The sequence below is a fragment of the Sylvia atricapilla genome, chromosome 1 (assembly GCF_009819655.1).
Source record: "Sylvia atricapilla isolate bSylAtr1 chromosome 1, bSylAtr1.pri, whole genome shotgun sequence".
Lineage (NCBI taxonomy): Eukaryota > Metazoa > Chordata > Aves > Passeriformes > Sylviidae > Sylvia > Sylvia atricapilla.
This window is the reverse complement of record NC_089140.1, coordinates 58262869-58286855: the sequence shown is the minus strand read 5'-3', so window position 1 is coordinate 58286855 and position 23987 is coordinate 58262869. Positions and strand designations below refer to the sequence as shown.

Genomic DNA, 23987 nt, shown 5'->3' with positions numbered 1-23987 from the left:
TTTTTCCCTTCATTGTTCCCTTTTGGTAACACTTGACTATAGGGTCAGCTTAGCCCAGACTTCAAAAATGAAACACTTGGGCCACAGTCTCACATAACATTCCTGTATTTGTATTTGCTCCCAGGGCTTCCTAGGAATAGAGATGGTGGGGAAAAGTTTTGAAATATTCCTTGTTACATGTAAAAGGAAGAGCTGGAGAAGTGTCATGAACTCAGTAGAGATGTGTAACATTTAACCTTTGAATTGAGAGACACAGGTGCAAATCTCCAAGTGATGATAGGGGGTAAAGCACCATAAAAGTAGAGCATGGGAAAGGAGCAGGGTTGTGAAGTGACACTGCAGTTCCACGTGTGATTTTGTGCCTGCTCAGAGCTGATTGTTCCTCACCTCTGAAATTCAGATGCCAGCTCCTGTTGGACTCAGAACTCAACCAAAAATCTCTTGCTTTTATTTGCTCTGGTATTTGTCCCTGTGGCTGATCCTCTCCTGGGGGTGTACAGAGGGTGCCATCTCCATTTCTGTGCCACCTTGCTGGCAAGAGCCAAACTGAGCAAACTGAAGGAGGACGGTGGCATCTCTCTGGAGCCAGTTATTGTCATTGCTGGTTCTCGGCAGAGAAGCAAATAATGTTTTGTAAATGTTTCATCTGGGTCCTGGCACAAAAGCAACAAACAGGCTTGTGCTGCTTTGAAGTGCTCTTGTGCTGTCTCCATTCCTTTTAAGTGAACCCAGATTTCCACACAGATGGTGACAGAAGATCATTAGCACTTTTATGGAAAACTCCTTTGAAACCTGTATCAGTTGTTTCCCCCTCAGGTTCAAATTTCCTAAGTTGCAATTAAGACTGGGCTTGGTTTCTTCTATTTTTTATCCCAGTTCAACTGAATTCAAAACCCACAGATAAATAGTTTCTTCTTTCCTTTGAGGTAGTCCAAGGTACTGAGAAAACCTAGAAAATAGTTAACTGCTTTTGTTAATCTAGAAAAAAAGAATGTAAACCCTGTACAGTCTGAATGCTGGACTTCCATTTCAGAATTTAGGATTCTGTGAAATCTCATTGGTTCTGTACATATTTAGCATAACCTCTCAAAAGCTTCACTCTTTTCTAGCAAGCAATGGACACCGACATATAAATTACAGAATCACAGAATCTCTGGGCTTAAATTCTGCTTCTCCTAGATTGATTGCACAAATTAAAGCAACTTTTTGTTATAATTTTCAGATGTATTAAAGTAAATTCACTGTATATTCTATTTCACCAAAAGTTTGTTTTTAAAGCTCTTTACTAAGTTCTCCAGTGTGGTGCATATCTATCTGTCTGTCTATCTGTCTGTGTCTATCTATCTATCCATAAACACATGTATGTATAATTTTTTTTTCTTAAGACATTTATAATTCCTTTATTTTAGTAGGCATCAGATTTGCTTCAGCTAAATGCTAGGCAGGCTAACAGGCTACACATTGAAGAGATATTTGCTAATGACTTGGAAAAAATAAACAATCTGAATTGTTTGAATTTCCTGAGGTTATCATCTGAGCCATTTCAGTTCAAAAAGCTTTTCAGAAATGCACCCATGCTATTTCTGTGTCCAAGTCTAAAGAATCCACATAACAGATTTCAGAAACAGATGGATTATCAACATATTCAAGTTTTTTGTTTCAAGACTTGGATGATTATGTGCACGAGTCTTCCTCAAGGTATTTGGCAAGAACACTTTCATCCTTGAGAGCCCCTTGACATCTATTTGGGAACATTATCTGTGTGAGTCATGGATGTATGTAAGTGCAGTTAGTTTTAAGTGCTTATTTTGAGAGAGAAAGGAAAATATATGCATTGTTGCTGAATCCATAAAATTACATGCATTCTACACAAGGACACAAGACACAAATGTGTATTAAAATAAAAAGCTTTAATGCTTTTGCATTTAAAAGATTTAGCATAAAATAATTGCTACAAACATGCTACAACATACATGTTCAAAAAGTTTTCAGTGCTTTCTTTCAAAGTTCAGCATTTTGGCAAAAATAAGTTTTTCTGTATATACTTCAAATTTTGGCTATCATAATACTGATATAAAATACTTCATGTAGAGTAAAGTCAGGTGCATAAAATACAATAAGTAATAAAACACTGTTTTTATAAACATTTAAAGTATAAATTTCATTAGATAACATGCAAATACTGCAATATTTTAAATGGCACTTAAATATAGATACTGAGATTCTTTATAATTTTGCATCCGATATGAGATTCTGAAAAGTACAAAACTATAAAAAGAACACATCTCTTCACTGAAGTCAGGTACTAGCATAGAGCTTGATTGTCATTTTACAAGCAGTGAGCCCAAAGTCCTACAAGTCTTCACTAGTCCAAGGAAAGATGTCTACAGAAATAGGCCCAGGGCTAGTTAGTTTTCTTCATAATAAAATAGGAAAGCCTATTTACATGAGAATAAATTCTTAAATTTTTGGTAAGGTAATTAAGTAGCAGCAATCTGTTTCTTCCAAAAACGATGTTTAAAATAGGTGCATGCTTTTGTTGTCGCTGATATGCATCTGAATAATATAAAATTAGCATTCTTCAGTAAACTCAAAACACTGTTTAGTTCATTGCTGAAAAAACCCTCTAAGATCCCTTCTCCTCAAAATCACAAATCCATAATGTCAGAACCTTCCAGAGCATATTTATGTTTCCAAGATCCATGAAAAACAATCTAATTGTGCTGAAACAGTCATCTGACTAGTTATGAGTAAGAGAATCATCTTTTCACATTATTCAAATACTTTAGTCCTTCATTGAAAAATGTAAGTTCATCGAATCTTGCATGGTTTTTGTTTTCTGTTCAGTGACCAACAACTCCAAATGTCCTTCACCACACAAATGCCACAATGCTGATGCACATTTCCCAAGCAGTTACATGTAGCATGTCAGTGCTGATGACAAGGTGAGTAGAAGGCTTATGAACAAGGAGTGCAGAGTAGGTGCCACTTGTGCAGAAGCAGAGGAAATGCTAAATGAAACCTGTACTTGAGATGCAATTAGAGCTGACAGTGGCACATGTGATGCTAATGTTGGGCTGTCTGAGTTAATCAGGGACTCGATCTTTTCTGCTTCTTTATTGCAGGCTTCAATCTAGAGGAAAAGAAAGTTACTGTTTCTCTTCTTACCACGTAAAATGCCAATGCAAATATATTCCCATCAGCACGTAAGATTTAGATAATTTTGGGGAGTACTTGGAAAACAAATCAGAGGTCTCATCACAGACTTTGATACTATGAAAACTCCTGTGGAAGTCCTGAGTAGTAGAAAAGGAAAAGAAAGGAAGCTGTATACAAGTTATCATGGGGTTATATGTTTTGAATGCTGATGCAAAAAAGCCCACAGTCAATTATCACTAAAGAAAGGGCCTCTAAAACTGAGGACTTCCTTCCTGATTGACCAACTTATTTCCTTGAAGTGTGCAACAGTGGAAGAATCAACATTTTCTCCTTCCTGGGCTTTTCCTTCCAAATCAGAAAAAAAACTTATATCATTTATGGGAAAGGGAGGAAAGAATGGAAGTACTAGAACCTGAGAAACAGCAGGTTTCCATTCCCCCACTGACATGATGATATTAATGAATTTCTCTTAGGAGAATGTCTTTCACTTCACTTTCTACTGCACTCCAGAAAGGAATTTAGTATTAAGTCGCTTGAAAAGCATTAGAAGTTGCCGCTGGTGAAGTTTAATTTGACAAGCTTAACATCTGGAGGTGTAAAGTTTTGAAAGCTGAGGAGTGTCTAGCTCAGCAATAGGTGCCACCAACGAGGTAAACAATGGTGGCCTCTGATTTCAGAGTCCTCCTACCCCCAGGAATCTGACAGCACCTGCTGCAGATGGAGTGAGAGCTGACCAGGCCAGCAAGACATTCCTTCCTAAGTCCTGGTAACATTTTGGGCTATTTCTGCTGGAGGAGACCGAAGCTGGAGCCAAGTTGGAGCTGAGTTGCTTGTAACAGGGCACGAGCAGTCAAATTACACACAATGTATCTGCCTGAGAAACAAGGGAGAACCATCCTACACATATAAATATGAAACAAATCCATGCTGGGTAAATCAATAGCAACATCATCTACCTGCAGTGGTTTGGGGTTCTGATCCACAGGAATGATGAGAATCACAATTTCTGATTCTATGCTTAAGTATCCAAACACATCACACTGTGGCACTGACACGTGCAGGCGGATTTTTTCAAGTATGTCAAGTACTGTTATTGGCCTTTTATTTGTTACCTGGAAGGAAACAAAGAACTCTGTGGATAATGTGATATTATGGAAAATTCTCCTCCTCAGTTTTAGTAACATCATGCCCAAAAATGTGTTTCAGCCATTAAACTACTCACTTCGAAACTGTACCCTGAATGCTAGCAAAAGACCTAAAGGATTCAATGCTTCTAAAACATCATTCTAAGAAATGATTCACTGATTCTAAGAAAACCTACCCCTCCAAAAATGTAAAAAAAAAAAAAAAAAAAAAAAAAAAAGAGAGAAAGAAAGAGAGAAAAAAAGAGAGAGAAGAGAGAGAGAGAGAGAAAGAGAGAGAAAGAGAGAGAAAGAGAGAAAGAGAGAGAAAGAGAGAGGAAAGAGAAAGAGAGAGAAAGAGAGAGAGAAGAGAGAGAAAGAGAGAAAGAGAGAAAGAGAGAAAGGAGAGAGAAGAGAGGAGAAAGAGAGAGAAAGAGAGAGAAAGAGAGAGAAAGAGAGAGAAAGGAGAGAGAAAGAGAGAGAAAGAGAGAGAAAGAGAGAGAAAGAGAGAGAAAGAGAGAGAAGAGAAGAGAAAGAAGAGAGGAAAAGAGGAGAGAGAGAAAGAGAGAGAAAGAGAAAGAGAGAGAAAGAGAGAGAAAGAGAGAGAAAGAGAGAGAAAGAGAGAGAAAGAGAGAGAAAGAGAGAGAAAGAGAGAGAAAGAAGGAGAGAGAGAAAGAGAGAGAGAGAAAGAAGGAGAGAAGGAGAGAAAGAGAAAAAAAAAGAAAAAGAAAGAAAAAGAAAGAGAAAGAAAGAAAAAGAAAGAGATGGAAAATATTTAATTCTTAAATTAACCACGGTTTTGATACCTAGTGTTCTCCATCTTCATGGTTAGCGTGTCTATGTACCTATCAGGTACCTCAAAATAGTGTGTCTATCAGGTACCTCAAAATAATGTAAATGGTTATCTGTTACAGTGGTTTGTGCTCCCACACTGGGAAACAACAGGCATAGCAGCCCTAGATTTATAGAACTCTCTAGTATTTGAAGCAGTTTTTTCTCACATGAACCAGCTGTCTGAACTAAAGGAGGCAGACATTATAATCCAGGTATCAGGGTGCTTAGTAGGTGAGAGGAGTTATCACCAACTACTTGAAGAAGACAAATAAATTTCTTTAACTAGAAAGCCTTCTTCTGACAGAAACTTAAAACTCTTCACAGTCACATGTTGTATGTATGAACTGAGAAGCTGCAATAGCCACTGTGTCCCTGGTACCATTAGAGGTGACAACTGGACAACACTCCAGGATGCAGTCATGACCCAACAGACACTGTTGCTCAGCAAAATTGGTCAACACAAACACATAGCACCTACAAACACATCACCTCTGACAGGAAAGCAGTAGAACTATAGATGCTGTTCCTATATAATCTGTCTGCACTATTACAAGTCATACAAACTGCAAACCTGAGTCAGCTTGTTTGTGCCTACTCTAATTATGTTTTGCTTTGCACTGTAATTCAATTTATGACTCAGATAAAGAAATAAAGGAAAGTATAAACAGTATAAGGAAAAAACCACCCAATTATCACAAATAACAACTAAAAAATAATGGCTTTAATAACATGTTAACCTTTCAGGGGGAAGTGCACTGTAACTTGACTTTTCATATACCGTTTAACATTAGGCATGATTGAACTGTTTACCCTTGCAAAATTATCCAGCTTGTCTTTGTCATATAAGATTCTCAGCATTCCAGCACATAGTGGACAGCAGGCTCCTAGGTGAATTAAAGGAATCTCAGTAATCAAAACAAGTAGTCTTTTCACTTTCAAGTAAGGAGGAGTCAAAATTTGAGTATTCACAGAGAATGAAAATAGCAAATTTACCAAAGCAAAGTAAATGTTTCAATTTGACAGCAGAGTTGCACATTTCTAATACTTTTTTAATATTTAAAACATCTACAGTGCAAAATAGTCACCTTTCAACACACATTTACTACTATCAGCAGGAAGAAACAAGATGAATTTTCATTGACTTTAAGATCCTTTATTATGCAGGCTTAAACTTGGAGGCACTGTGTGTACCACAAGGCAAGATGTTGTATGGATGCATGCATATCAGCTACAGAAATGATGGATTTCAAGAGCTGATATAGCCAGGACATTACAGAAGCATTTATGCACATTGCAAGCATTAATTTCTGCAGTTGAACCATGTTGGAGCTTAAAATCTTTAGATAACAAGGGAGAAAAAGTGCTTGTCTGATGGACATCATCAGATGTCTCCTGTTTTTCCTAACCATGTCAGAAACCAAAGGGATAATATTTCAACTTTCTATCCATGCAATATCCAATACAATATCCTGTGTATTAAATCCACTCTCCAGCTTACATGTAATTCACATTCACAGAGTGACATTTTCAGGACTAAGTGTTATTACAAAGCACAAAGACCCTTTTTCAAAGGGGGCAAGAAAGGAGAAAAATGAACGAAATTCTTTTGTTTTTAGAACAGAGCTTTTCTTGCTCTATGCATTATCTGTGATTAGTTGCTGTTTCATAAAGGAAGCACTTGTGGAAACAATAAAAAACTGGTTCAAACCAACACACTGCAAAACTACTCCTGCTGTCTTCCACAGTACTGTGAATACATATGGCATTTTGCTCCGTCTTCTAATTAAATACCATCTTCATCCTTCTGGGAGCCCTGTGCTGATGACAGCTCAGGATTCCACTGTGGTATCTGCACTGCCACTTCTGAAAAATTATTCACTGGATTCCTAGAAGGATCCTCCCCCGGACACCACAGACCTCATTTGTTTCTCCCAAACCCATCCCAGCTGCCAGTCTCTACAAGCCTGAAGGAGCATGCCTCCTAAAGCCACAGCCTTTCCAGTTCAGGTTTACTTAGCTTTGTCCCGACACTGGCCTGTTCTAGCCCTAAGCAGAGTCATTATGCTTTCTGTTAACACAACATTTTGAAGCCATGTTTTGTTTCAAGTATCGCCCCATTTACACCCAGAGCCTCCCGGAGTGAGCGGCCCCACCTGGTGCGAGCAGCGGCCGGCAGGCCGTGGCCGACAGCTGGGGACACTGGACGAAGGCGCACTCGGAGTGGGGGCCCTGGTGGGAGAGCAGCGCACCCACGGCCTGGCAGTGCCCCTGGTAGTCCACGGCCACGCGCTGGGCGTAGGCAGCGCACACGCTGCTGTACGTCTGTCCGTCGTGGCCGCACACGGGCTCCGCCGACCTGCAGAACGGCTGCGCACACGGCAACCCCAAAACATCACTTCAGCAACCCCAAAGCGTCATTCAGCAACCCCAAAACGTCACCTCGGCAATCCCAAAGTGTCACTTAAGCAACCCCAAAATGTCACCTCGGCAACCCCAGAACGTTACCTTGGCAACCCCAAAATGTCACCTCAGCCCTCCTGCACAAACTTCCCGGTAGTTTCAACGTGGGGAAAACCAAAGTTCATGGGAATTCACCGCTAATGCTGCCAAGGCTTTGAAAAGGTAAGAAATAACCTGCCAGTTTATGAATGGGCCATAAATGAAAAGGGTAAATACTTCAAGGAGGTGACAGAGTCTGAGAAATGCACAATAGAACATATTTCAGAAACCAACAACTTTTGTTCTGTGCTAATGCTTAAATAAAATGACTATATTTAAATTAACTTATTAAATCAATTAAAATTATAATTTCATTATATCTTAGAATAGTCTATTAATAAAATAATTTTCCTAACAACTCATTAGTAATTTATTAATTCATCTTAGCGTGGTTTTGTGTGCTTGAACTTTAGTGTGCATGCACATGTATTTCTAACACATTATTGTATATTTTATATACCACTTATTTACCTATATTACTTATATTTGTGTATTTGTTTTTGTAAGGTGCCAGAAGTAGCTTGTCTAACACCACCGTAAAGAGTGCTGGAATGCAAAAACTAAGTGTGATTTTAATCCTTCTCAAGGATTAATATGAAGACTAATCCAATGCAGACTAATTAGAAAATCATTACAGACTGCCTCGTCTGTAAATAGATCCTGAGCAATGAACTTGGTAAACCTGGGATACAATCACACAAGAAGCTAAAGACTTTCTATGGCTGGGCATTATTTTATATTTTAACAAGTTAAAATTGGTAAGAATTAGCATTTAAGTAACCAAGGAACTGCACTAATTACTGAAAACACACCTCACTGTGCAAGCTTATTAGCATGTATAGGAAGATATAAATATTAAAAGTATTATCTCCAAGAAAGCTAAGTAGAGCTTTTGTTTGCCTCTGAGACAACTGTTAACTAAAGCAGAGAAACACTTGACAAAATTCTGAAGATTGTGATATTATTTTTATACTAGTTAAAATTTTAAAATTACTACTTTCTATTAGAACATTTTATAAGTGATAAACGCCAAAAAGAATACTCAAAAATGACCCAAACAAACAAACAATATTTAAAAAAACAAAAAACAAAAACCAAAAAACATTGTTAAATTGAACACCAAGAAACAAAGAAGATTTGATACTTATTGCCAGAACCACTTCCTACCTGGCATGGTCCTTGGTATGCCAAACTTTTTCCTTTTTGGTACAAAGTACACAAGTTAGTGTATTCCACATTGTCTGTGTCACAAACAGGATCCCGTGTCTGGTCACAATTTAACTGCCTTGGCACACATTCAGCTGGCTGCATTCGAAATTCTCAAAACTGGTCAAGCAAACTTGTTTTTTTGGTATGCACCTGCAGAAAGGTCATAATAATTTCATGGCATGGCATGGAATTTTTCTTTTAATTTTCAACATATTGAGGAAAATATTTTCAGTGAAATTTTCTCCAGTGCTTTATAGTAACCGTGGTTCAGCAGAGCTGCAGGAGTGATAAAACACTCTCAATAGCCCATTTCAGGTCTCAACAAACCTGGAACAGTTTCATACAACGTTTTACTCAATGTATGTCAACAGAACTACAGTTTCCACTAACTTTATCTTTTACCAAGTAGTTTTCAATGGATGAAGGCTTGGATAAGCTTCCTACCTACTCCCATACTTCATTTTGTAAATTAATATGTAAGAACAGCGAGACTAGAGAAAAACATGAAAACAGCAAGACAAAGAAGATTCTATTGCAGAGGTCTAGTCTCGCCCTTGCTCTGAGAAAGGGGTGAAAACAAGACCTATAAGATTATATGGTTTCAAGTACAAAAATCTAACTGGATTCTAGCTTTGGAGGTTCAGAATATTGTACAACATCCATCTAGAGGATGACTGCAAACAAGCAGAAAAATCTCATAATGACACTTTCTTGGCATCCATTCCTCTGCAGCCTTCACTGACAAATCCAGACAGAAGAACAGCACAAATTCTTTCCCCTTTGTATTAAACGTGTACCTTCCATGATCTTATCTGCAAAACCTTTGGCATAGGCCCTGCAAGGCATCCCTCTGCTAGAGAAATGCCATCTCGTGCAAAATGTATTTTGTCCTTTACTGAAACTACAAGTTGATGTTCTAAGCATAATGGTATTTTGAAAAAACCGGAAAAGCCTCTAGTACTCTCCAGATTTCAAACATATAAAGTCAGAAATGTTTATCCACAGTACTCTCCAAATTTCAAACATAAAAAGTAAAAAATGTTTAGCCACAATGCAGCTTGAAATTCCAATTTTGAATGTCATTACGGCTGTAACTACTGTTTTCCTCAGTATTTTCTGCATCATGGCATTTTAACTGCAGAAAAAGGAAAAAACCCCTGAAATCGCTACAATCAGCTTTCATGAAAGCACAATATTACACAACTTATTTTGATGGCTTTCTTTCAAAACAGAAAAATGCACTAATTCAAAGGAGAGTGCAGTATTGCACAACACTGAGAAAATTGAAGACAGAGACCAATATTGTGAGCCACATACTTTGATCTCTGTAAGAAAGGTCAGATTTTTTTGTCTGACACTAATACAAAGCATATTTTTGTTTTAATATATTGTCTATGCAGATTTTGCTTTTCTTGATACTGAAAAACCAGAGGACTGTACATAGTTTTCACAAGATTTCAGTCTAAGAAAAAGGAGGGTGATTGATATTTTCCTATTTAGAGACAAAAACCACAGATTACTTGACTGAATAAGCAAGACTGACTCCAAGTCTTGAATTCAGACGTGTAAACTAGTAAAAGAAGCCGTGAAACAAGGTAGTAAAATGACAGTTACTGCCGGTTTTGACAAAATCTGATTCTCCCACTTTGGGATGTGTACATGAAGTCACTTTTATTGCTAAACTGAGATCTGTATATGAATTTAATTGACACAGCACTACAAAAATGGAACCAAGAACTGGCATTATTACAGTCCAATATTACTACGATAAATAAAAAGCAGCTACTTCAAACATTATTTTTATTGGAATAGCCCCAAAACTAGAATGTTACAATATACAACACATTCAAAGAACTCATACATCTGTTTTATGAGTGGATGAAGCCAAAAAAAGCTGAAAAATGTCCTGCTTTTACCTTTGATTTTTATTACAAGGGTTTGGGTTGCAAGGATCCTTGGAAATACACGATCCAAATTCAAACTGGTTGTCCTGGAGCCCAACGCAGCGAGCTATGCACGCGCTGGGATACGTGCGCCCGTTCTGGCCACACACTGGGACAAACTGGTCCACACAGTTACAGGGCAAACCTGCAAGAGCAACACACAGAACAGGGACTGGGTGCATACTAATCTTCCATGACACAAGATACACAAGGTGTCACTGAGGCGTCTCTGCCTTCAGCCCTTTCCTCCCACCTGTCATTTAGCAATGCTGGAGCACACAGGCACTTACAACGAGCAGGAAGGGAAGTTTGTGTCCTGCCTCTTCTACTCAGCTTTCTCCATTTTCCCCTAAACTCCTTACCTCTCCTCCCTAGTGCACCCTGTCTCTACTTATTTTTATGTATTACTTGAGGTTTTATTTTTCAGTTGATTGATTTTCTTTTTTGATGTGCTCTTCCTGCAGTTCAGCTTGGACATGCGAAAAAGAAAGTTAAAAAACCAAAGTAATAACAAATTATCAGGCGTTTTCCACTAATACTGTAGAACAAATTTAGTTGATAATCCCTGCTCTAAAAATACTCAATTTACAGTTTCCATGGTTCAGAAAGTTACCTGTAAACTTCCGACGTTCATCCTCTGAGCTGTGCTCAGTTAGACACTGACGTGTGGAACAAATCAAGTTTCCAGCAAAACAGGAGCAGACATTGCAATCTATATTAAAGGACGTTCCATGGCCTTCAAATAAATCAAGTAAATACATGCAATTAATGCAAACACACCAGAAGACCTATTCATATGCAGTACATAGATGCTACATTCTTATCTCATTTCTGTAATTTCCCTTTTCAGTATATTTCCCCCCTGAAATTTTCATCCTTTTTTTTTTTTCCTCAATAGATTTCAAGTTTTGCTTTATTCACTTAAAAGAAAAGTCTGTGGTTTGATTAATTAGTAACCACAGAAGCAAGCACTTTGTCCTTTCAAAGCCTGTATAAGTTAGGTTTTCTGTTTGTTTTTTTCTAAGAACAATAAATTCTGGTTAGCAAGTTTCATGTTTTCTTAAAGGTAAAGCTTTTGTAAAGACACATTCTTCTAAATTAAATTCCACGTAATACTCCTAAATGTTTTGTCTCACACACACAGCACAACTTGTATGTGTTTCTCAAGAGGTAAAACTGCCAATGATTCATTCCAACCTTAATTGGATTGGAATGTATTTTATAAGTCAGTAACATTTTCACACCTGAATCTAAGAAACTTAAGGGATTTTTCTTCAGTTTAGCAACTCCAGTTCAGTTTTCTGAAGTGTCCATATGACTGACCTTCACCGTGATGTATATTTTGTATCAAATCAGTTCATGTTGCTGACAGACTCCGATCAATCCATAACCAAACTGGCTATCAAAGACTACCAACAAATACACAGCTCTGAGGAAAATTATAGTAATCGTGCCTTTCAAAATAAGGTAATGTCCTCTAATCTCTTTTCAAAGGGTTGAGATTGAGAATTAGAACTTTTAAGAAAATATTACACAGGCACAAGGAAACCCTCAGCACTGGAGCAATTCAGAAGTGGGGCTCAGATATAAACAAGAGAGGGTGAGACAGAATGCCTCTGTAGCACAAACGCTCTCTTTACACCACAGTACTATCAAAGGACCAAGGAATTTGCTAGCAGGAAAGAAGAAGAGCTTAGAAGGTAATGCCAAACACAGGATCTCAGGTGATTCTTCAGAGTACCTGACTTGGATCTACCAGAAAACTGAGCAGGGTGATTGTCTTTCACTGTCAAAGAGTGCACACAGCAACCTGTGTTGATCAGCAATGATCTGTAATCATTTCATTGGCTGGAGTCAACTCACAACACAAGAAACCCAGCATCATTCAAAACATTCAGGGTTGTTTTCTCTATAGAGAATGGTTGTAAAAAATACAGTTCAGATTTTATGTCTAAACCCTGGCTTTTTACAACTGACATATAAACCAATTAAATATATTTACTGCAAAGTATTTACATGGTGACCATAAACTTTTAATTCTTTGCTTTCTAACATCTAATGCATCACCTAACAATTTGGAACCTAGTAATTTTATCTTTTATTACACAATACCTAGAGTCTTAATCACCAGAAATACTTCATGAGTCACCATGGCAAAAGAGGAAGCTGTCTGGCCTTGGGGTTGTGGTGGTTTGCTTGTTTTCAAATGGTCAGCACTTACTGAATACCTACACTACACATACTGTTATGGTTACCAGAACAAGTGAGAGCTGGATACTGTGCAGCCATAAAATACAAACACCGCATCAGGTATTTTTGTGATTATTTTTACCAATAATCTGAAAAACTGCAAGTTTCCTTGGATGAATGGTCCATAAAAAGTTAGTCACCATTAAAAAACTCTTATTTGTTAATACAACATCTAAAAGTATCGACATTCACCAGATACTTTCTACAACTGCCCATCAAATATACTGTTAATGTTAAGATGTTTTCAGTGTTCTGCTTCCATGAATAAATAGTACCAATTCTGGGGGCAAAAAAAGAAAAGAGAAAAAGAAAAGTTTTAAGTATGTTTGTTTCCCTTTTTCATTCTTTGTGCAAACAACAAAAAACCAGATTCCAAAATCCTCCATTCCATTCCATGGAATACTGCAGGCAGACTTTCCTGAGTGATGAAAATAATTGTACAATTGTTTATTTACCTCGACTTGGTATCTTTTGTGAGGAAGAAATATCCCCAAATTCCTGCCCTTTCATCATTTAGGATTGGTTCCCAATCTGAAAATTATGTCTGTAACAAATGAAACTACAACAAGTGCCTTGCTTCCTAAGTTTTACTTAGTGTGAAAATAACTTATCCTATGGTAAAAAAAAAAACAACCTCAGTTATTTTAGACTCATGAGATATTTTAACTTGCTTTAGCTCTGCTTGGACAACAGTCTGACAGTAGTTTTAAAAGGCTGATTTACAGTCACTAAAACAATGTCCAGTGCTGAGATATGTAACTGTTCACTAGCAGAAAATCTTCTTGCTTTCTGATTCAAAGACACCAACTTCAGACAGGTCACAGCTCAGCACAGACTCTATTTTATATTCAAGATCTTTTGTAAGTTTTCCCCTACCTAGTAGTAGCTTTTCTTTTTGTTTTCTTTTTCCAGTTTGCGTGACAAAAATACACATTTAAAGCTCTCAAGCAGAGAGTAAATCTGAAAATAAATCAATATAATCTTCTAAGAAGCATCACCTGCCACATTTCCTTGATCTCCTTTGACTGTCAGATTAGGTAGAATGCAATTAATCCTTGTTACCCATGCCAATCTAAACTGTAAACAGAGAGCTGCCATGGTGAGGAAGACCTGTGTTCAACACACCTTCATCATCATCATGTATTGCTTACACGTTTATTTTTAGGCATATGTAGCCCCATGGTAAGAATCTTTAACTATAATTCTTATTTAATCTTGAGATTGTGCAAAACTTATTATGGGATGTTTAGCTGAAGAAGCAAGGAAAAGGAAAAGGAGTAATAAGATGAATGAAGCAGGAGGATGTGTGGGAAAGCAAGGGAAGGGGGGAAAAGGGAATGGTTCAGTGTAGACAGGTAGCTGGACTCTCTGCCTTTCTTGAACCCTACACTTGATCACCACAACCTATCCTGTATTTTTATTCAATCCTATTGTTACTATTTTAAGATGTGCGCTTTCTACTCTGAATATGCGCATGAGTACTAACAAATCTTAAGCTGGATGAACCAATAAATAGTGAAAGAAATCTTTGTGCCAGCCACCTGAGTGGAAACACAAACCTTGGGAGTTCATGGAAAAAAACCCCCAACATATCCAAAACAACCCCCCATCAACCATTTGGAGCTAGTAAAGAAACCACCCCTAAAGAAAGGGTGTATTGAGAACATCCTTCACACAGGACTGTGATTGATTGAGACTGGCACAGTTCAGAATTCATTTCAACAATGGAACCCTCCAGCATATGTAAGACTTAACCCAGTATTAAATATAGGCATGCAATCATCAGCTTTTGCATTTCCTGATTAACCCTGAATTCAGACCCTCTGAGTCTTCTCATATAGCTCAAAATTCATCAGGTGAGGAGCAGGTGCTGGATGCATCACTGCTCTGTTACTTACTTTTCCTTTGTCCTCCAACAATGCATGACTTCTGGAGGTCAACACAACGCATTTCCATACAGTTCTCTAGCAATCCACTGTGTCCACAGGTACAAATCTTGTAGCACCCAACATCACCAGCTGAGGATGGAACTTGGATAAGTGTCCCTTGGCGGACAATAAAATCAGAGGCTTCTCCCAGTTTGCAGCCTGCATACATGGAAAAAAATGAGCTCATAAGTAGTAAACACATGGGCAACTGCTACTACTGCAATTAGTTACTACACTGACTTGCAAAAAACGTAAGGTGTGCTTGAGCAGCCTTACTCTTGCCCTTAAATTCACCCATTTCACAGAGGAAATAAACAGCAAAAATAGAAGCAGAAAAAAAATAGAAGATAGTTGCTTGAGACAAAGTTCTGAAGAACCTGTAAAGATGTTACTTTTGATAAATAGACTTGAAATTACAATAATTCTCAAGTATTTTGATTTTCCAGCTCTGCAGTAGTATGAAAATTTATATGACAAATACTACACATGCTTCACTCTCTCCAATATAGAATTTGAATTAAATTTGAATTGACAAGTAAAGCCAAAGTCATTTCCCCTCCCTCACATATTTTACTGTTCCTTTCTTCTCTACTTGTACCTTTTAAGTGAACACTGAATAATTCTTACAAGTAGATGTGAAGAGGGGAGAAAGGGAGAAAAAGCAGGAAAACGGAGGGGAGGGGAAGGGAGGGGAGGAAAAGGTTTTAAGAATTGCAAGGAAAAATAATAAAATAAATAGCAGATTGAAGTAACCCTACAAGGGCTGAACTGCAACAAACTCCCTGAATTAAATTAAAAGACTGAATTTAAATAGAAAAGTCACTCTCCAACCTTCAGAGGAAGCAAACTGTTTCTTCAAAAGCTCTGCGTGAGCTTGTTTTCAGATGACTTTTAATGACTTTTGCAGCAAGTAAAGACAATACAACCTCTATAGCAATAAGGCTAAGCTTTCCAGGAAGACAAAAATATTAGTAAGGGTCATAGAAGCATAACAAAAACAATGTCCCTAAGCTCACACAAAGAATGAGCTGAAATCTATCCTGGCTTTTAAAAGAGCACAAGTAGAGCAGATGTATGCAAAATCCAGCTTGTATGTATGCAGTGAAGCAAAATCCAGCTTTCCTCTTTTTAATTAGGAACCACTGGGGAAACTGCTGATCAGCCACAGAAGTGCTGGAAGAAAAGAGGCTCAGGGAACTGATGTGAGACAGCTATGGCAATGTTCTCTATCACCTCATCTAGAAAGGAGGCTGCTCCATGCAATTCAGTGTAAAAGTCCGTGTTGCTCTCACTTGCTCAGTCACACACGTATTCAAGTGGTCACCAAATGCACACTTTCCACTCTGCTTCAGGAACCACACCTGACCCCTCATGCCACTGAATGGCAGCTTCTGCTTTAAAGGAAAGGGGAAAACTGTGGCAAACACTACCAGTGCCTAGGGCAGAACAATGTAGGGGCTGTAGAAGCTGGACAGTGCAGTGTCTCACAGCTCCTTGTAGGTTTGATCCTTGTTACTGACACCACCCAACAGTGCCATTTCAAAGTTAGGGACATGAAACTTGTTCTGCATGAGGCTCTCTGCCCAGTCAGCTCACATCTACATATGGTGCAGAGGTTAGACAACACAAGTGTTCTAAAAAAGCAGTTCCCAAATGACCATAAGTGTCTGTCTGGTGAGGTGCAACCACATCAGAAGTATCACTGAAGGGAGCAGAAGCAGAAACGCCATTGGCTGCACATCCAGACATCTTTGGTGGGAAGGGCTGAGTGTTGGGTCAGTGGGAGGGGAGCTGTGGCACTGTATATCTCTTGGTTCCTCTGGGTTGTATTCCTCTCTTTTTGTTATCTCACTTTGCATTAACAGCACCATCACAACTATCATTTTTCCTAACTTCACTTCAGTGACTAAACTGTTCCTCTCCAGCCAGATGGGAAAGTGAGCAAGTGGCGGTATGTGTACTCAGGTGCCAGCTGGGTTAACCCATGGCACAGCAATTCACTTTAAAACCTTCAACAACATTTCAATGACATATTTACCAGCAAAATTCAGTAAAGAGAAGCCTAAAAAACCTTTACCTGGCACACACAAATATGGAAGACACAGCTCTCCAGATCGACATCCTTTTCTATTTACTTCACACAGCTGATTAGCTGCACATGGGTTTGGATTACATGGATGTTGACATCTTCTACAATGTTGCCTAAAGAACTTGGGCCTGAAAACAGAATATACATCATCTACACTGATTTAAATTAGGTTAATCTTTCTTCAGCAAAGCATGGCATTTCTTAAGTCCAGTAAAACTGTATTTCTTAAGTCCAGTAAAATTCCATCATAAAATGCAATTTTTTGACTTTAATTATAGATGTAGAAGCTTGATATGACCAAGTAGTTAACTTACTACAACAGTTTAATCCTCAGTCCTGCAAATGATGATCTGGATGATCCTTCACATGCAAAATATATTTCCTTTATCTTGTCTGCCCAATAATTTTCTTGTCACATATGCCCAATACAAGAAGAAATAGAAGCAATGAACTATGGCAACTTGAAAATTCCAGTTTTCCCTAATACACTAAATAAAATGTCTCAAATTCATTACCATTTTCTTTAAAATAAATAATGAAGATTATTAAAAGTAATGAGAAGCATTCAAAATATCCTGGTTTCTAATTTTGCTGCACAGGTATGTTAGTGCTTACTCAGGTAAGTATCCAAGGGTATACAGTTCTCCAAGTCGTCTGTTGGAGATAAGAGTTCACAAATACTCTCAGCTGAGTGGCCTTCAGGGAATCTATTATGATCTCCACACTTCTTCAGTATTTCCACACAATCTGATCTACAGATAATAAAGAGACAGAATTTCATGAAGACTACTTGAACAAAAAAGGGCTTATATGAAAACGATTTCTTTCTAATGTTATTTCCTTCCCTGAATACACAACTTGCCCAATATGCCTCACAGCAGAGCATTTTTTAATATATATATATATACACATGCTACATAGAAGGGAAGAACAAATTTGTGACACAAAGACAGAAACTACTGCTTGTACTACTCCTCTTTGACTTTGGGATTGGTGATCTTTATTTTCTATGGCATCATATCCATGTGTCTTCCAAGCCCAACCATTTCCTTCATTTACTAATGTCTAATATGGGTTGAACTCTACCTCACTACCTGCACTATTAACTGCTCTTTTTTTCGACTCAACCACTTACTTTCAAAATTTATTTAAGAAAAAAAGTCTTTTTTTTTCCAGACCTTTCTGTCACCTGAAAGTTATCAGTAGATCCCAAAACCAAAAAAGGTTGAAGATACCACGGAGAGCCAAAAAAAATCTTTCAATAACTCTTTTTTCTTTCACTTTACAATGCAAGGATATACATCCATCTCATTAACAGGCAAATAGCTTATTTTACAGTGATGGAGATTCTGGCAACCATACAATGGAGATTTAAGCAATGGAAACCATGCAATTTCATATTCCCTCCATGTTTGCCTTGCCATGTTTTCCTAACATAGCAAATACAGTCCTACATCTTTTTAGTTTTCATTAAAATCCTTAATAAAACCTCTAAAATGGTTTTTGTTTTAACCCACAGTACTTACTTGCAGATAATACTTCCTCTAGATTTGCTGTGACAAGGTTAATCTGCAGGGAGCAGGCAATTGCCTTCCACATTTCTGGTTGGCATTTTTTAATATCAAGCACAGGAATATTTATGAATGGCATCTTAATAGTCCCTTTTTCCCATAGCCTCATGTCATTCATAGCTCCCTGGTCTGACTGAGTATTGCAGCTTCTAAAAAGTTCTGTTGGTCTTAAAAGGAGAAGGGTAAGATATAGTATGTATAAAAGAAAAAGAAAGTATCACATATTTTCCCTTTTCACTGTAAGAATTCTACATTCTTCATATGACTTGCTTTTCGTGGTATACAAGCAATTAATCCCTCCCACAGTTAAGCAAGAACAGAATCAATTTGAAATCTGTCTTTAAGGAAGACAAGGTCTTTAAGATTCAAGGCTGAAACTCCATTCTCACCTCTATCTCTTAGATCAAATATCACTTTAATGTTTCTCACCTGAAGTTGACTTAAGAGCAAATATCTTAGATAGCCCAAATATCTAAGAAAATATTTCTTGGTATATCACTAATGCAAGTTATTTATCATTTATATTTAGCCAGGCTTGGGATTCTCCTACTCATATAACATTCATGCCACTACATGGTACAAAAAAAAAAAAAAAAAAAAAAAAAAAAAAAAAAAAAAAAAAAAAAAGAAAAAAAGAGGCCAGGGATCTCTAATAGCTAAGAAAATCTAGTGTTTTTTTAAAAACTCTTACTGCAACCTTGCAATTACTTTCAGACACCACTTTTAAATAATTTTGTCCTATAGAGTACAAACCCATAGAAACATCACCGCAAAAAATGAATTTTGAAAATGAGTAAAACGTAACTTTAACAAACCCTTTTACCTTATTTATAACATACAACATTCCAGTTACCATGATTTGCTTGTCTATGCAGTAAGACAGAGGAATATGCAGAGGTAATAAACTGACATTTTACAAGTTAACAGGTTAACTTTTATTCTTGTAAGTTTTGTTACATCTGTTGCTAAATACATTTCCAAAAGTTCATTCTAAAGAAAAACTCCTTATTTTCAAATTAACTAAAACCATACTTGCAGAAAGAAAGCTACGTACAATCTCAAAAATAAGTTTTAAAAACATTTCATTTTATTTTTGAAATCAAAGCATAGGAATTCCTTTATAAAATATTCAGTGTCTCTCTCCTACCTGTTATTAAAATTAGTGCAGTAAGTAAGATTTCTACAGCCCAGCTGACAAGGTTCTCGTACATCTGCTAAACAGGTCAACATGGAAACTTCAACTGCATTATACTCACAAAAGCGATCAAATTCTTGCCAGCTCTGTGAATTGCCCCAGCTCGTGCTATAAAGTTTAGTGCAGAGCTCTCTGAAAACAAAAAAGAAACAGAGGTTAAGAAAATGAAATTAAAAGAATGACAGACATTCAGATATAGCCCATCACTTCTTTGCTGCTCACAACAGCCTCTGCTCACCACAGAGGATTAATTAGAGCCCACAAAGTTTGGAAGGGTACCCAAATATAGCGCTCAAAGCAAATAACCCATTTTGCTTGTTAGCACACCTTTAAGCTAGTAAGACCAAAAGACTTTGGGATATAAAACTGCAATATCCAATAAAAATGTAACAGCCGGAAACCTGAACTTACAGCTTTGAGATGAAAACTATCCCAGCTAATTTTACTGGTAATAAACTTAAATTGACATCACAATAATGAAAAACTTTAATCCCATCCTTCAGCTTAAAATCACGCCTTCTCCTCCTAACAGAAATGACTGTCAAGCAAAATGCATTCTTTCTTTTGCCGTGATGTTTGAAACAGGGATTCTGTTTGCTGCTTTTGTTTGAGATGTTTCCTGGTGTCAGCAATACCCAGTTCACTTTGTTCATGGCAATGTAGAACAAATTAGAACTGTTCCCATCCCAAGGTATGGAACTTCACTGTACTAGTAGATCTCCTGCCTATTGAAAACTTGGTAGAAGGATCCATTTTAGAACTCATTGTCATGAGATGTTGTTACTGGAAACTTTGATATAGAAGTAGTAACAGCTCAAAAATGTTTGCCACTTATTCAGACACGTTGATGCATTTAAAATGCAATAATCATCTATTTTTAAAGTGGACAGAAAAACCACCCTAAACTAAAAATGCCTCAATAATTTGCAAGCATGCAACAGTTTGCTGAAAACCTTTGTTTTTCTAAATGTCAGAATAGTTAGTTCCCTTATTTAATTACTACATAGCCTAAGTTATTTTTCACTGAGAAAAACCAGAAGAGCATCTAGAAAGGAATACTGCCAAGGTTTCAACATGAAGCAACCAGGCACTTGAGAGTTTGCGGAGTTTATTGCCCTTTTGTCCTTCTTTAGCATCTCGTTAAGACCTCTTAACCACAGGTTGCAATATTGGCTGTTATGACCACAGGTATGGTACAAGTTTCATTATCTTACTCTGTCCTGCTACAATAAACCAGTGCTAAATATGAGAAAGGTTGATTCCTCTTATAAAACAGTATGTTTTGAGATACAAAGTATATAAATTACCCAACAGATTACTATCTGGTTACCTGAACCTGTATTTTTTCTAAGAATTCCAGAACTTCCTATTTGATGTACATGGTAAGATTCAGGCAAAGGCCAGAAACAAGACAAATTCCTAAGAACTTTCACAACTGGAAATGAGGTTAGAGAGGTACTGACCTACATGTGGAAGAATTTGCTTTAGAACAGCAATGGAGCTTAGCTCCATCGAGGCCTGTTGAAGGCGGGGGGTGCACAGTGACTCCTGGGTGAACAGATCTTGAACTCTCAAGAAAACATTGCCAAAGTGGGTCCTGAGGGAGAGGCATGGTTTTACAGCCTTCTATAAGTCCATCAACAATTTCAAGCTCTGTTTTCATTGACATTAGAATTCTTTTACAAGCAGTCTGACACGCATAGTCTTCTGCTCTATCACAGCAATACAAACCTGTTAACAAAACAGTTAACAGTCAAGCACAAAACAAGATTAAAGATGTACAACATAACAGCCCTGAGAAATAAAAGTGCTCTAAGGTGCCTTCTTCTCCTCCAAAGAATCTCAAATAACATTGCTTCTCCCAAATTGATACAGAGTCAACTCTGGAAAAAAACTACAACGCCTGTAAGTAAAAACAAAAAGTAAATAAAAATTAGAAATGCACATAAACCCAAAAGTTATCATCAAATAAATTAATATAACGAGAGTAATATAATGTACACAATAGACATCTACAATAACACATTTTTTATAAAATGTCCATGAAGTACATTTTCAGTATCTTCTATAACTTTCAGTGAGGAAGGATTTGTTTGTACTTACTGTCTGTAGGGTTTCTCATTGGATATGACTGTGTGTAGTTATTAACGCAGTGGATAAGCTGAGGGCTAATAGATGCACAGTAATTTTCAACTGCTTTGATTTGTGATGGACCAGGAGAGGAGTCTGTCCGAAAAATTGCTTGGCAATATTCCCGGCAGTTCGTGTGGTGACCCGCATAACTGCAACAGACTGACCCCACTGGGGAAGCAAACACACAAACAACATAAAATCTATGGGTTCCTATGCAGAGAAATGAAGAGCATGTCTGTACAACACACAAGGATGCTCAAGGAAACAAAACAAAACAAAAAGGAAGAAAGTCTATGCTCTATTGAAATATCTCTGTCTACAGAATGACTGGAAATATCTGTAACTAGCCAAACTACGTTTGTTTGTCTGGCAGGATAAAAAAGTCAGTACAAAGGCCACCCTGAACCCATGTTCAAGACACGAGCAAGCCAGCTGAATCTCATTTTCAGCTGTTTTGTGCTTGTGTTAGGTAACCAGACGTGCCAAATAACTGAATTATTAGAAAATACTACTAGTAAACAAACAAATATGAGAGTGGTATCATTCAAAAGACCCAGACAGATGGTATTGGTGATTCATCCATCTTTGCTATGTTGTTAAATACATATTGTAGTTGTCGAGAACAACTTCTACTAGAATTAATTCTGAGACACTGATTTCATTTTATACAAACATACCAGGCAACAAAACACTTGCATAGTTCTTCAAAATTTCAATTATGCATTTGATTTTGCTACTTAGCACACATCAAAGGAACAACCAGAAGAAAAAGATGACAGAAAAGACAAATACAGATACACAAACTAAAAACTGATATTAATTAGCCAAATAGCCAAATCCCTCTATTACTTGGATAAGACAATTTACTCATGTGCTTACATGGGTCTGAAATCCATGTGTTTGTGTATACGTTCATCCACAGAATCTCTTACAGTTTAGAGAAAAAAAGAATGATACAAAACAAAATAAACTATTCATTTTATACTTACTTTCATTTCTGTTAATACAACTAAAGAGAGCATTCTGAAATCAAAACAAAAGCAATGTTACAAGCCAGAAGACTTCAAATAAATATTTAAGTATCCAGTAATTTGTTATAACAAGCTAATAAACCTTTGGCATTACTTGCTTCAGTTAGATCACATTAAAACAAAAACACTATACAAACATTGAAACCAGGAAATTAAGAGATCAAGGGTCACCAAAGTTCTGTGTGCACTCCTAATAAAATAGATAAATATTCAATTAAACAAGTAAATTGGGAGATTTTCCTGGACTAACTGAGCAACAGGGTAAACTGCTATAATAGGGTGTCCCAAAATGTTGGGATTGTTTTTTGAAGGACAATAATTTTAAAAATTGTATGTAGAAAAAAAGAATTCATCACAGATGGATACATGCAAATAGTAAATCTTAACAAAATAACTCCATGACAATGTACTTTAAAGCTAAAGCATGCAACCAACTCCCTCGAACTGGAGCTGAAAGACACAGCTGGGGGATATACATCCTAAATGTCAGAAGAAGGGAAACACACACATCCTGCTGCTTTGTTTCCGAGGTCACTAATCTGCAGACCAGTCATGGAATGGTTTGGGTTGGAAGGGACCTTAAAGCTCATCTAGTCACAAACTCCCTGCCATGGGCAGGGACACCTTCCACCAGACCAGGTTACTCAGGGCCCCATGAAACCTGGCCTTGAGCACCTCCAGGGATAGGGCATCCATAGCTCCTCTGGGCAACCTGTGCCGCACCACCCTCGTGATAAAAAAATTTCTTCTTTGTATCTAGTTTGAAACTACCCTCTTTCAGTTCAGGATCACTAACCCTTACCCCATCATAACAAGCCCTGCCAAAAAGTTTATTTCCAGCTTTCTTGTAGGCCCCCCCTGGGCAGTAGAAAGTGCTATAAGGTCTCCTAGGATCCTTTTCTTCTCCAGACTGAACAGCCCCAGCTCTCTCATAGGAGACTGTCTTCATAGGAGACATGCTCCATCTCTCTTTGTGGCTCTCCTCTGGACTCATTCCAATCAGGTCCACATCTTCCCTGTGCTGA

At 37.5% G+C, this 23987-nt stretch overlaps 1 protein-coding gene across 1 annotated transcript in view; it reads right to left on the bottom strand.

The window, feature by feature from the left end:
- Positions 1-1893: 1893 nt before the first annotated feature.
- Positions 1894-23987, bottom strand: part of RECK (reversion inducing cysteine rich protein with kazal motifs) — a 47231-nt gene continuing 25137 nt past the window's right edge. Inside the window, 18 exon segments of the mRNA XM_066323531.1 lie at positions 1894-3133; positions 4116-4271; positions 5925-5998; positions 7268-7481; positions 8781-8914; positions 8917-8972; positions 10739-10910; positions 11379-11501; positions 14914-15102; positions 17021-17125; positions 17128-17160; positions 17648-17784; positions 18559-18598; positions 18601-18770; positions 19751-19930; positions 21262-21529; positions 21902-22099; positions 22921-22954. Of these exon segments, the coding sequence (XP_066179628.1) occupies positions 2915-3133; positions 4116-4271; positions 5925-5998; positions 7268-7481; positions 8781-8914; positions 8917-8972; positions 10739-10910; positions 11379-11501; positions 14914-15102; positions 17021-17125; positions 17128-17160; positions 17648-17784; positions 18559-18598; positions 18601-18770; positions 19751-19930; positions 21262-21529; positions 21902-22099; positions 22921-22954 (2502 nt within the window). The 3' untranslated portion in view covers positions 1894-2914.